We start from the raw sequence: 13,981 nt of genomic DNA on the forward strand, positions 1-13,981 counted from the left end.
GCAGTGGTGAAAATCAAACACAGACAAAGAACTTGCATCCCTAAAAGTGTTAAACACCAAGGGGGAGATTTACAAGCCCATTTTTACGACACCGTTGCGTCACGTCTGTGACACAGTGGCGTCGTAAACAATGCGCCACTATGCGACAGATTTACAATGTGATGCACCTAGTGAGATTCGTCACGTTGTAAAGCCTTGCGCTACATTATACCCATGTCAGGTATAATGTATGCAGGGTGGGCGTTCCGTCACAAGGAAGCCCCGTAAAAGTGACGCAGTAAAATCTACAAGATTTCACTGAGTCTCTTTTACGTCCCTGCTGCATCAAAACCTTACGCCTGCTTAAAGCTGGTGTAAGGAGTGACGCAGCGTTTTAGGGATAGGGCGCCCCTGAGCATTGCTGGAGTTGCGTTGCGCTTGCAACACTACTCCAGCAATGCGCCGCCCTTACGACACAAGATGCGACACACATCTGACTATCCTTGTGCTCAGTGCATCGCATTGTAAATGCAACGCATCTGTGGTGGCGCAAGGGTATTCTTGTGTGTCGTATCTTTACTGGTGCATCCCTGCTCTATACAGGGATGCGCCAGTCCTTGTAAATCTGCCCCCAAATATAAAATAAACTTTCACAAGCAATGGCATATTATTAGCAAAGTACCATCACTCAAGCAAAGCACTTTAAATTTAATACATCACTGCCTGAAACAATACTGCCTTATTCAAACTCTTACAAGAAATACTTATCAATCAATCAATTCTTCATCACTACAAAATACATAAGTGATCTATAGTTGTGCAATTGTAAGCCTACATGAACCAGCACCTCCACAAAGTTACCAATAAAAATAATAACCAGGAATAGTACAGGAAAAAGATACCACACATGTGCCCACTGACACCCTGTCTGCTTCCTTTAACATTAGGAATCACTAAATGCCTTACGTTATCGATCACAAAAGTCTTCGTTTACACCATTATAAGTTATAGAACACTATTCTCAGACACTTCCACTTCATATACAGCTCTGCATATCCACTGCCCTACCCCAGTCCGCACCAACAGATGAGCCACCACAATCTCCACAGCAAAAAGGTCAATGGATTGGCAATGTGCTATCTTCAAAGCCCAACCAACCACATTTATACACCTCACCACTCGTGGATTGCCACTCACAACTCCACACACACTAACAAGCATGTTGTGCACGACTACTTTCCCATATGTGTGTTACTGTATATTCAGCACGTTCACTGGTATACTGATAACTAAGCTACTCCAAGCTATTTGGCGCGGTTGCCCACTAGTCCTACTGGAGTCACACGGCAATGCAGAGTCACTCACCCTAGCTGCATGCATTAAATGCACTCTAGGCAACTCAAAGGCCAGCGCTTCACACAAAGATAGGTTCCTGTCCTGTTATGCATTACACAAATAGTTTTAAAATAAGAAAACATATAAAACTATAACATAACACACACCGATATATCATTCTACAAAACTGCATAACATAGCACACAACAATATAAAGTAGCATTATTTAGCATTGTATATCATTATATAACATAGCTTAAAATTACATAACAGAGGCATGCCTTAGGGGTTCATCCCTTCCCTGTAACTTTAATCTCTACATGGAAATCCTTAGGGTCATGCTAGCTCATCAGTGGTTCTCTATTCACCCAGAAAAGATGCCTTTCACTGTTAACAGGTAATGGCCTAATTTAGGTCTTGATATTTCAATTGTTTAGCTAAAGTTGAATCCTACCAAACCCACGTTTATGCTGTCCAGTTGGCTCTTGGCTCATTGCTACAGTTCTAGTGATCCTTAACTCCTTATCCTTGCACAGGACAAAATCCCTGGGCCACAGATCTCAACATTCGGAGCAACACTATTTTCCCTACCAGTCATCATTCTCTTAAAAGCATACTTGGTCATTGACAAGGCAGTAATTTCTATTTGGATTAACAAGCAAAGAAATTGACCATATCTTTACCGTCCTGCATAATTTAGAGACAAGCTCTTGCTAGTCATGAGATCCACAACTGCGTACGGGAGGACCTGTGGAGAACTATTCTCTGGCTTTACTGGAGGACTATGCAATAGTTTCCCTCTGCCTCATAGATTTGACTTAAAATCATCTGCAATACAGGAACGTAATAATCAACCTACCAATTAAAAAACATCTAAGTCATCTCACAAACTCATAAACCACATGTATTCAGTAATTATGCTATTGTACCTTTGGGGTCACTGTTGACTGTCAGTAGGTTTACCTTCGAATAAGTCCATCTGTAGTCGGATACATCATTGACATCATTTGCGTCCCTGCCAATAATATGTATGATGTGCAAAAAGGCATTCATTATACAATATACAACGATTCCCACTGTACAAAACTAATGTTTATGTCACCCTCATGAAATACAACAGATTTATTAGCTGGGTTCTAGAGTGTTGTCAGCCTGTAACGGGAGCGGATGTTCCAACAAGTAACACGTTAGAGGGGCCCATATATCTTGCGGTCTGGAAGACTGGGGAAGAAGTTCATCATATGTGTTCAGCTGTTCTTGCCACAAGATCAGGTCTCCCAACCAGTCCTTAAATTTTTGGGCCCTCCCCCTGCCCCACCGGCAAGCAACCCAGCGCCTAGCCAAAACTATACCGAAGTCAACATATTTTCATTGAGCCGGTGGTATCATCTCAGTGTATAGCTCAACAAAGCCAGCAATGGGGACATATATATCTCTGATAAAATCATTTGTGTTAGAGCCTCAAAAACTGGTTGCCAGTACAATTGAATCTCTGCACAGGACCAAGCTAAATGAAGGAAATCTGCGGTATCAGTGTTACATCGATCACATCTCGCTTGTTCTCCTGGACCATATCGATGCAGCCTAACTGGTGTATAATAGGTGCGATGTAAGAATTTATAATGTGTTATACGGAGTCGGTGATTGGAGGAAACCATTTTTGTTTGCTTGCGGCAATAGTCCCATTGCTGATCCGTAAGGTCATTCCCCAGGTCTACACCCCAGCGAGAGAGAGCTAAGCATGGTTTATACTCAATATCTGTGCGTATGCTGTGGTAAAAGGTGGAGACTAGATGTGAAGCTTGAAGTGCGCGCAACACTTGATGAAGTGATGTAACTTGGGAGGTTCCCTGGGGTAGGATGGTGTATATTCTCGGATACCCTGCCTCAGTCGCGCATAAAGAAATATATCCATGGAAGTGGGCTGCGCTTTTTGATAAAGCAGGGCCATGTCTTTAAAATTTACATTGTGATAGGGATCTCCCCATGTATGACTCTGAAATTTAGATTTGGTCTTGGAGAAGATGCCCTCTGACAGTAGTGGCATGTGGGGATGATACGTAAGGGGGAACGCTGGAGAATACTGTGTCGGAGCCTGAAGTATGTGGCACAAGTGCTGCCAGGCTTTAATAGTGCAGTCGATGTACGAGGGGCCCCCAATTATACGCTCCGGTTCTGCTAGAATCACACCTTCAAGTGGGATTGGGTGTGCCAGCCAACGTTCCGTAGCCACTTGAGGTGTGTACCTGGGGGGATGAAACTAGTAATGCGTGAAATGTGCCTGTACGCACAAATAGTATAATTCAAAATTTGTCGTATCCTCCCTGTGAATAAGGTTGAGTGAGGATTTCCCACTGCAAGCGGGGTTGCTTGCCTCCCCAGACCAGTTTTATAAGTTCTGTTCGAAGCATTTGAAAGAAATGCCGACCAAGGTATAAGGAAATATTTAAAAAGAGATACAAGAATTTGGGAAGAATAACCATTTTGATAAGCGAAATGCGCCCCGCAATGGTGAGAGGTAGGGCTATCCACCTGGAGATACTGGTTGTGACGTGTTCCAACGCGCGCCCTTAATTTCTGCGCAGGATCTCGTCTTGATCATTGGCAACTTGAACCACCAAGTATTTCACGGTGTCCGAACACCATTCGACTGGGCTGCGCCGCTGCTGTGAGTGGGAATATTTGCAATTTGGACCAGTTAATGGTGATGCCTGAAAGCCCCCCGAATCGTATGAATTCACGCAACAGCGGGTTGAGATTATTGACCGGGTCTTTAACATAAAGTGTAATATCGTCCGCGTAGAGCGAGACGAGAATGGGGCGTAAAAGCATCGCAATGCCCTTTCAGTGTGGTGTTGTCGCAGCCACGCCATCGGGGAGGTGTTCAAAAGCCAAATCCATGATAGGAAACCCATCGGAAACCCCATACATTGCAAGATCGTAAAGAGAAAGTCTCATTCTACCGAATCAAAGGCTTTCGTGGCGTCTAAAAAGACCGCCACGACAGCCAGCTACGGGTTAATGCTATGCATAATTGAAAACAGCGCCTGCAGATTATGGGAGGTCGCCCTTCCCGGTATGAAGCCAGCTTGGTCCGGCAGGACCAACTTCTCCTTCAAACGGCTGAGCCTATTCGCCAGATCTTCACGTCAATATTAATTAAAGACAGCGGCCTGTACGAATCACATCGATCAGCAGGTTTACCGGGCTTAAGCAGGGAAATAAGAAGACCTTCTCTCATGGAGGTCGGTAATAGTTGAGACTCCAGCGCCTCCTCATATACTTCTCTCAATAAAGGGATTAATTGGTCTATATATGTTTTGTAGAAATTGACGGGTAATCTGTCCGAGCCCGGGGCTGTGCCAGATTTTAACTGCATAATCGCTTCTTTAAACTCGTCTACCTCGAATGGTGCGGCTAAAAAAATTCTTTGGGTGTCCCCAAGCCATCCCAATGTTATGTCAGTAAGGAATGGGCCAAAGTCAGGGGGAGCTGTCTGTTTGGAGGCATATAGCCTCCCATAATACTTAATGAATGTGTCTAGGATGTCCCGGCTATCTTTATGACTCCGTCCCTCGTTTAATTAAGAGTAAAGTCCCTCTGGAATCGACGGAATAAGACGAAAGAATTTTTATCGATGCCCATCTGTTAGCAAAGGAGGAGGTTCTGTGGGGAGCTATATGCGTTTCCTGCAATGCTTCGATATGAATGCGGTGTCGATCCAAATAGGACAGCAGTTGTCTACACTTACGGGGGTCACCCAAGCCCCTAATATTCCATGTGAGGATATTTATTTTCTGAGGGTCATCATCCGATGCCGTACTCCTTATGGGGGTATATCAAAAGAGCTGCCTTGCGTGAGAATCTCGTATCTTGTACTTCCATATATACCAATATAATCAGCTGACACAGGGACATGTGGAAATATTATGAATGACATAACAACAGAGATCCCACCCCCACCCACCACGGCACCCCAATCGTGCCGGGAATTGCCCCAGCTCCACCGGAAGAATATGGCTATAGGTTCCAAACAAAGCATACCAAAGCGTAAGCAGTCCAGTGGTAACTAACAATATAAGGTAATGGGGATCGCCCATATGATGGGTCGCCAGGGCAACACAAAAAACCCAGAAGACCGGACCAGTAGGTGGTGCAAAAGGGGGGTAAATCGGCCGGGAGGGCTATGGAGAAAGAAGGGGTCGCTTGGCTCTAATATGGTGGTACCTCCCGCTGCCCTGCCAGTATAGCGGTAACATAGTTTGCAGTATGGGAAAGGCAAGGAGCAAGCAGTAAACAAATGTCACTTATCTGGCTGCAGTCTCAAGTAATGCAATCGTCCAGTCCAAGCTGCAACATTGCCTCCACGAGGTGGTGGAGTTCCAACATACTGAAAAGTTCTGCATCATGAGCTGGATCAGTCCATCTGCGGAGAGGAGGGGGATGTTCGATCATCAGGAGTTCCCCCGGGGGAGCAGCGTTGCCAGGATTTGAGATATTCCTCCACCTGATGAGTATTCGTGAAGATGTGAGTTTTTCCTCGATTTGTGACCCGCAAGCGAGCCGGATACAGGAGAGCGTATTCAATCTGTGCCTTCCGGAGTTTTTGGTTAAAATTTCCTGCGAGCCTCTTGCACTGCAACCGTGAAACCAGGGAAAATATTGAACTCTACCCTTTCAAATTGCAAGTTCTTGTTCACACGGGCCATCCTAAGAGCGGTATCTGAATCTCGATAGTTCAGGAGATGAGCCACAATTGGTCTGGGGGGTCAGCCAGGTGGGGGTCAAGTCCCCTAGGAGCGGTGCGCCCTTTCCATAATAAATTGAGAGGAGAAAGGGTTATCACGGCAAGCCCCCAGTAGTAGCTGCTCCACATAGTCCTCCATGCGGCCCGTGTTCATGTTTTCCGGGATTCCCATGATCCTAATATTATTGTGGTGGCTGTGTGCCTCTAGGTCTTCATTTTTAGCCGCAATGACTCTTAGTATTTTGTCCATGGTGGCTACTTGTTGTTGCAATTGCGTGGTGTGATCCTCGTTCTCTGATATGCGCTACTCCGCTTCCTTTAATTGGCTGTCATGCTTGTTGACCTTCTGGACCAGGAAATCTAGGCGAGTGTTCATTGTGTCCATCTTTCCTGAAAGGTCTGTCATACTATGTTGCAGCGCTAGGAGCAATGACTTAACCTCATTTCCCTGCACTGGGGTGGGGTTTGCGCCACATCGCTAGTCGTGGCAGTGAAGTCCTCTGCGTGTTCCCGCACTCTTAGATTCAAAGACCAGCTTTGGCTGTTTACTATTCAGTCTGCCCATGTCCGGTGACTTAATCGCAAAGACGGGGCCAATCCGATGGTAGTGACTCCTTTCCACAACCCACCATCTGTGCGCCTTCTGAATCTGCACCCAGCCGCTCCTCCCCGACGCGGGAATCCAAGGCGCTAGGGGACTAGAAAGAATGGCTCCTGTTGCTGGCAAAAGCACAAGGGGGGCGTTGGTATCGCACCAGTCTCTCAATCTTTGTGTCCCAACTTCTTATGCCCAACCGTGTTGTTCAATGTCTCCAAGAGCCTACGGGCAGACAGCTTAAATGTAAAGGTCAGGATTGTGAGGGCGGGGTGATCCACCTCAGTCAGAGCCCACACAGAGGAGACCCGTCAAACAGCAGGAGCTGGCAGGTGGTCCACCTTCAGCCTCAGTACAGACAGTGCGCGCAAATAGGAGGACTGAGCAGCAGCAATGCACGTGGGTCACAAAAGCCTTCATATGGTATGCAGCAGCGGGCCGCCACCAGCACGTCCCATGCCCTATCTCAGGCCCGATCTCCAGCGCACCACCGCACACCAACCAGTGCCCAGCCGAGTAGCCACAAAGTTTAAGCTGTCTCAAACAGTTGGATAAAAGTGCTCTTCTGCCAGTGCAGCGCAAGGAACAACATCAGAGCTCAGAGTAGGGGATCACTGCCATTACCGTGCACTGCTGCAACCTCGCCGCCACTTCTCACAATCCTGAAGCCTTCGGGAAGCACTCCGCAACAATTGCAAGGGGGGACACCCACCCCAAAGCCGCTCCGCACCAGGACACAGATGTCGGCAATGTACCTCATTAATGGCCGCCTTCGCCAGCAGCAGGTTGCTCAGAGTCGCCTTGTGTCAGGCCCCACAGCGGGCACCCAGGCCTCAGTGCACAGCCCACATGGGAGGCCTCCGCTGCACACCCGAAGCCGCGACCACAGAAGCACACCGGAGCAGTCTGCAAGGTTCGTACTCTGCACTCCCAGTACTCAATCGTATTAAGGGCAGCGGGGATGAGGATAAATGAAGGATGATCAGAGCCCAGCTACCAGAGCGTCACAGGCGTGCGGCCATCACAGTCGTGCGCCACTTAGCGCCCCCCCAGCCCCTACGGGTGAGTAGTCGTGCTTTAAAAGAACCCTGATTGGTTGATTGATTTATTGGTTTTATACTCCAGTTTGAAGCATGGTAACAGCTCTCGTTCCTTCCCAAAATAGAATCTTACCTCCTTTATGCTTACTTCAGAATCATGCTTCAAACACTCGCTCTCTCTTACCCTACAGGTGCAATTTGAATCACTAAAGAACATCCTCTTGGTCACATTGTATCCCATCGAAGGGTTGAAGAAGTGTCATCTTCTCCCTCTCAACTTTAAAACCTGCAGCATCCCAAAGCAAACCAGTGACAAACACCACCTGATATGTTCTACCACATTCCAATGTCCTCAACCATCCGAGACTCCTGAGATTCTAATGTGCTCCTCACCTTACACAGCTCTGCACTGCCGAGCAGCTAGTTTCATATGATATCAAAACTACTTAATATGTATGTAAATCCAGCCGTGAATGAAATGAGGACTGGGAAGCAAAGTCTGAAATCTTTGGCGCATAGTTTGTGCATCACAGTTTCACCTGCACTCCAGCACTGACAGACAGTGATACTCCTCTGTCAGTTATCATATTTGAATATGTATCCTACCATTGCAAACTGTTGCTGTACACTGCTTTTGATTCTCTTTTTTGAAAGGCTCACTATCAGGTTAAAGATTTATGATTAGAGATGCCCATAATGAACATTTGAGGTATTTGTCATGCTTCGAAGCATGGAGGCCACTACCAAGGCCCAGGAAAAGCTCAATATCATGGTTCATCATGTGATCCTGTTTTACTTATTCACTGCTGAAGGCTTTCTTTTGTGTTTATTTTGCAGGACCCTAGTCCAGAATACTCGGCTGGGACAAGTGTTACCTACACCTGTGCAGATGGATTCAGTCTAGTTGGCAGTTCTGTTGCTAAATGCGGAGTAGATTCAAAATGGCATTTTGACAGGATGCAGTGTCAGAGTAAGTTATTTTAATACCCACAAAAAGACACATCATACAACTCTGTACCAGCACCTTTTGTTTTTGCTTACTTGTGTGCCAAGACATCTCCTTCTCACTGGAACGTGGCAGTATTCTGACCATAAGTCCAGCAAGGTTAAAAAACGAAAAGGTACTCCAACTATGCCTCCTACCATAAAACTCAGAAGTACATCATATGTTGCTTCATATGCTGAGGAAACAAACTAAAGCATTGGCCCTCCTCGCCAATACCCAAAAAAGCACACTGCCTCCACTGAGAGCTGCCCTACATGCTGCCACAACTACTCTTGCTTTCCTTGATTGGCTAACTATTGCATCCTAATGCACTATGAGAATTACTTTCCTAAAGTCTTACACCTTAACGAGGTCTAGAGGTGCATAAAAACTAAGACTCAAAAGCAAAAAAGCAAAAGATCTTTTACATCCCACATTTTAGCAAGAAATAGACCTCGCAGAGATCTTTCTTGAGTAAGGCCCACACCATTTAAAATGCACTTCTGGCAACTCCTCTCAAATATGCCTTGTACATCTGCTCTTACTTACCTATCACATGGTCTGACAATAATAATCATAAAGGAGCAAATATCAGTCAGATCTTTTTTACCTTCTCTGCATTAGGGTTGTGGCGAATTGTGAATCTTTTTTGTTAAATATTGTTAAATTTCATGAAAATTGAGCAAAAAATCGAACTAATTCACAAAAAGTCTCTTGAGGTAAACATTTAACTCGCAGGCATACCTTGGGTTCAAAAGTCACGAGACGCTGGCCAGGGGACTTGAATGAAGAGAATATGTTGCACAAGAAATTTTCTGCTGGAACCAGTTCCCTGCAGATAAAAAATGTAAGAAATTTCACATCCACAAAATTAATTGAATTTAGTGAATATCTCAGAACATAAAATAAGTGAATGCCCTTTTTCCCTTTTTGATTGTGACCCTGTTGTACAGTAATATCAAACAAAGACTCATTCATTTAAAGTTACTTACATCTCAGTTCATTTAATCTTTTTAATATAAATATTGCAGCACATTCTTAAAATATTATTCAGAATTTAAGTATTACAGTAAAGTCCATTTAGTCCATTTCTGAAGTTAAAATCAAAAATGTTATTTAAAATCTTCCCAGATCTGTTCATAGCCTCTGGACCTTGCAGATCAAAAGAATGTGCTTCCTTTATTTCCCTCTAAAAATCCTAGGAGCGAGCCTCTTTATATTTTCATAATCGTGAAATTAAGCTCCTAGCAATTGTGATGGCTTATAGAAACATAGGATTTGCACTCGTTCAAAAAATAACAGTAATAACTGCTGCATCTAGTTTATATTCCTGTATTGAATTTAGTGCTGAATATATGTTCTCCCAATTGGTCTCTAGTAAAAGGCAAGACACAAACATATTAATCCAATCAAATCTCTGTAGCACTCCTAGGGCAACTATGGTTGGCGATTGAATTGACACTCCCCATTGTCTAATCCTGCCAGCAGAGGTACGCGAATCAAAAATTGTTTAATTGCAAAACTCTTATGTGGAGTGGTGCAAGGATTCTTTTCGCTCTCAGCAGAACTTCCCATTTATAACTTGGATCGTTGGCTCCAGTATTTAGTGACTGCAAATACACACTTTTTCCTGTTGTTCCAACCTGAAAGAGATCACCCACTTCTCGGGGTAGCTTGTATGGTCCTCTTCTGAACTTATTACGTTATATAACCCTTGAAAACAATGGACAGATGTAGGTAACTTCCATCTAGCGAGTCCTTAATAGCGATTATTACCGAATCGCTATTAAGGACTCGCTAAATGGAATGTAGGTAGGAATTGCAAAAATATTAGCGATTCCTTAACATTCCTTAATAATGAATCGGTAATTCCGATTCGTTATTAAGGAATACCTAGCCATTCATTCCTATGGGCTAGGAGGCCCATAGGAATGAATGGGAAGAGATTCACTATTAGCGATTCGGTATTACCGAATCATTAATAGCGGAAGGTATTTCAAGGGTGCCAGGGTGTCCAAAGGACACCCTGTTGCACCCCTGAAATGTGCATGTGTGCACATTTGGCACACATCCATGCCCTAAGGGCATGGATGTGTGCCACATGGCACATTATTAAAAGCAAAAAAGTGTTTTTTGTAAGGAAATTGCTACTTACCACCAACTTGAAGTTGGTGGTAAATAGCGATTCCTTAAGGCTGAGGTGCACTGTTTTTAGTGCTACGTACATTGCATTTAAGGAATTTGCATGTAGGTTTAAAGTCACCTACATCGCACAAGGCTAAATACTGGTCGGTATCGCTGAAATTCAACGAATTTCGGCGTTACCGACCGGTATTTAGCCATCTACATCTGGCCCAATGTGTCTAGTTTCTGAAAGTAAGTCTTCGAAATGTATAAGGGAAAGCAGTAGACTAGAAATAGGAGCTTGTGAACAATTGCCATTTGGACCACATGTATACTCCTTACTAATGATATGGGCAAGTGATTCTATTCTGGTTATTAAAGATGCATATTCTTCATACATCTGTCCGTAATTAGTCTTAAATGCTATCTCGCTTTTATTCATCATGGTAACCCTCAAATAGCTGGCTTGTCAAACAACTCATTGAACTTTTGGGGGGCTCCCCTATACTAACAATATCTGCAATTTCTCCTAGTTCAGCCTGTAGTCGAATTCAGTTCCAAATTCAGAAGCTACATTTTATGCATTTTGGATTGTTGTACCCACATTGAAGGTGGAATCCGAGACACCCTCTATGTAGCTTGTAATCCTGACTTAAAATCCTGTGCAAATAACAGAGAGAATGGAACCCTTTACTTTCCTTATATAAGGTTCCATATGGCCTGGGTTAGTTTCCCATTGATCAGGATTGTAGCCATTGGGAGTTAATAGATATTTTTACCCATTTTATAAATATTGGAAGGATATTCATTCAACACATCACCTCTTGAAGGAACTGCTATAACACTCGATGAAGCTCCATCAACCGCTTGGCCATGTTCATACGAAAAGTTATATCTCGACCTGTAAATAATCTGTGTTAGAATAGTGAAGCGGGTACATCAAGTCCTATCACTAAGCTCTTTTTCAACATTCTACAGTATAGTATATGATCTGTATTGTATCTGTACTTTAAATGTAAAGTCTAGCATTCACCCTGATTTCCCCATCAGGTTCAAAAACTCAAATATTCTTCTTGGAGCCTACTGAGCAATTCTAGCTAAGTGCTATGCTTTATTTTGATATTTAGTTTTGCATACCTGATGGCATACATAGTTACTATTTTCTTAATTAGTGAACAGCCTTTGAAAGCTTCTGCATTGGGAAATTCAACTTGCATCTTAGATTATTTTCCTCTTCCATGCAGATTTTATTTTATTTGATCAATAATCTTCTTTCAATGAATACCACACAAGTACACAAGGAACAGATCCCTCATTATTCAGAATAGTTTTCAATTGTGATATAAAGGAAAGGTCCACTTTGCCAATTGATTCCATTTGTCTGCCCAGGTGGCCTTGATTTGAACAGCTGCATGTTCTGATTTGACCACTGAATGGATCACAGTTTTAAATTGGTTGCCAATTGAATAGGGTGTTAGTCTATTCTGCGGTTTTACTTTTGGGGATAGAAAATAAAGTATATTCCCTTTTTGCTAGATCAATTAATCCAAGTAAGCCCATCATTTCTTTAATACTCAACCTAGCATGTTTCATGCTTCCTGGGTGAGCAAGGTTTGTTGTAACTGTGTCTGATATAAAACTAAAATCCTCACAAACAAATAATGGGGTGTTACAGTTTGTTCGCACATTTGTGACTTTGCAGAAGAACATTGTATCATCAGTTTTAGGCGCATCGAACCAACAAATAGTTAAGAGATTTCCCACTGTCTGATTCTGTGGTACTATCCCCCTGATGTCAAATCTATCTTTAACTTCATTATCTTTTACTGAATAGCACAATATCTTTCCCTTCTTCTACTGAACAGAAGTACCACTACACAAGAAGAGATAATGCCTAGAGGCTATTAAACATAGGTCTATTGGGCCTAAATTTTAACCAAATGCCCATATCTGGGAACATAGATTTAAATGTCCCATTCACTAGCTGGCATGTTAACTTATCTTTAAAGCTTTTCACAGTCCAAGTTAACATTTTCCAAAACAAATGCGTTCATAGATATATCTTTGTTATCATAAATATATTTCTCTCTAAATATATTTAGTGATGAAATAAGGTGTTTGTAACGTGTGCCTGTAGATACACATGCTGTGTATACCACATCATCTAGTGCTCTGCCCGATGTTGGCAACTTGTTTTTGTTCGAAGAGGTTCAGACTCAGAAGACCATTTTTGACTTCTCCCATAATCCACAATGCATGAGGATACAGGATCCAGCTTTGTTTCTTCGGCCATTGGGTTTGGACGTTTTGAGTATGACTTCCAAGATAGATGATTTTTCGTTACCTTTGTGGGATAAGGCCTAAAAGATTTTGTTACCAATAACTTGGAAGACAACCAGTGAACCTTCTCCCACTGTACAGCCATTCCCTTGGTGTCTGGTGGTCAATGGCTGTCTGTGCCACATGACCCTATTTCCAGCACCGAGGAATAGTCACCAACCTTCAAAGCAATGCAGGTTGTATCAAATAATGCTACGGTGAGGGTGCATGAAACATACACCCTTCTAATTCTGGCCAAGTTCCCCTATCAAATATTTGTGGTCAGACCAGCATGTGGTTTGCAACCTTTGTCTCTCTCCTGAACTGGACGTCGCCTGAAACTCTGGACAACTTCAGTGAACAAGACCCAATCAAAGTTAAGGAGCAAAAAGTAAGGCCTTTTGGGCCTTGCTGCAGAGCAGGGCATGTCCAGCTCTGCGATTGTGTTAGAGGAGGAGTCCAAGAAAGCAAAGACTCCAGCTCCGAAACTTCTAGTCCCCAGACCAAGCCATGTCGAGTTTTGCACATATTAAATCAGCACTAAATGGCCACCTAATAGAAGCCTGCTACCAAGGGAGTCTGGCATCACGCCCTGAGAAAAGCCATAATAAGCAATGACCTTCAACACCGAGTGCAGGTCATTGGCACCGGCCAGGCATTAGCCCAAGAGCATTGAATTGAACCATGCCGGCAGGCTTCTCTCAGGAGCAGAGGTCTTTGTTCATACACCCACACATTCATAAAATCCTTGCCAAGGCTTCTCCATACAAGCCTCTACATGGGCTTACATGCATTGCCAAAAAGTGCAAGTTTATGTTGGAAGAGGAGCTGGCTTTCTAGGCACCCAGGACTCCCTT

The 13,981-nt window shown here is 43.7% G+C and overlaps 1 protein-coding gene across 1 annotated transcript in view; it reads left to right on the forward strand.

Moving 5' to 3' along the window:
* The window catches only part of C7 (complement C7), a 413,756-nt gene that overhangs the window by 264,621 nt on the left and 135,154 nt on the right, over positions 1–13,981 (forward strand). The window contains exon 14 of the mRNA XM_086960581.1: positions 8,534–8,666. Within this exon, the coding sequence (XP_086816707.1) occupies positions 8,534–8,666 (133 nt within the window). The remainder of the gene's footprint in view (positions 1–8,533; positions 8,667–13,981) is intronic.

This window comes from Lissotriton vulgaris, chromosome 3_1 (assembly GCF_964263255.1).
Source record: "Lissotriton vulgaris chromosome 3_1, aLisVul1.2, whole genome shotgun sequence".
NCBI classification, from domain to species: domain Eukaryota; kingdom Metazoa; phylum Chordata; class Amphibia; order Caudata; family Salamandridae; genus Lissotriton; species Lissotriton vulgaris.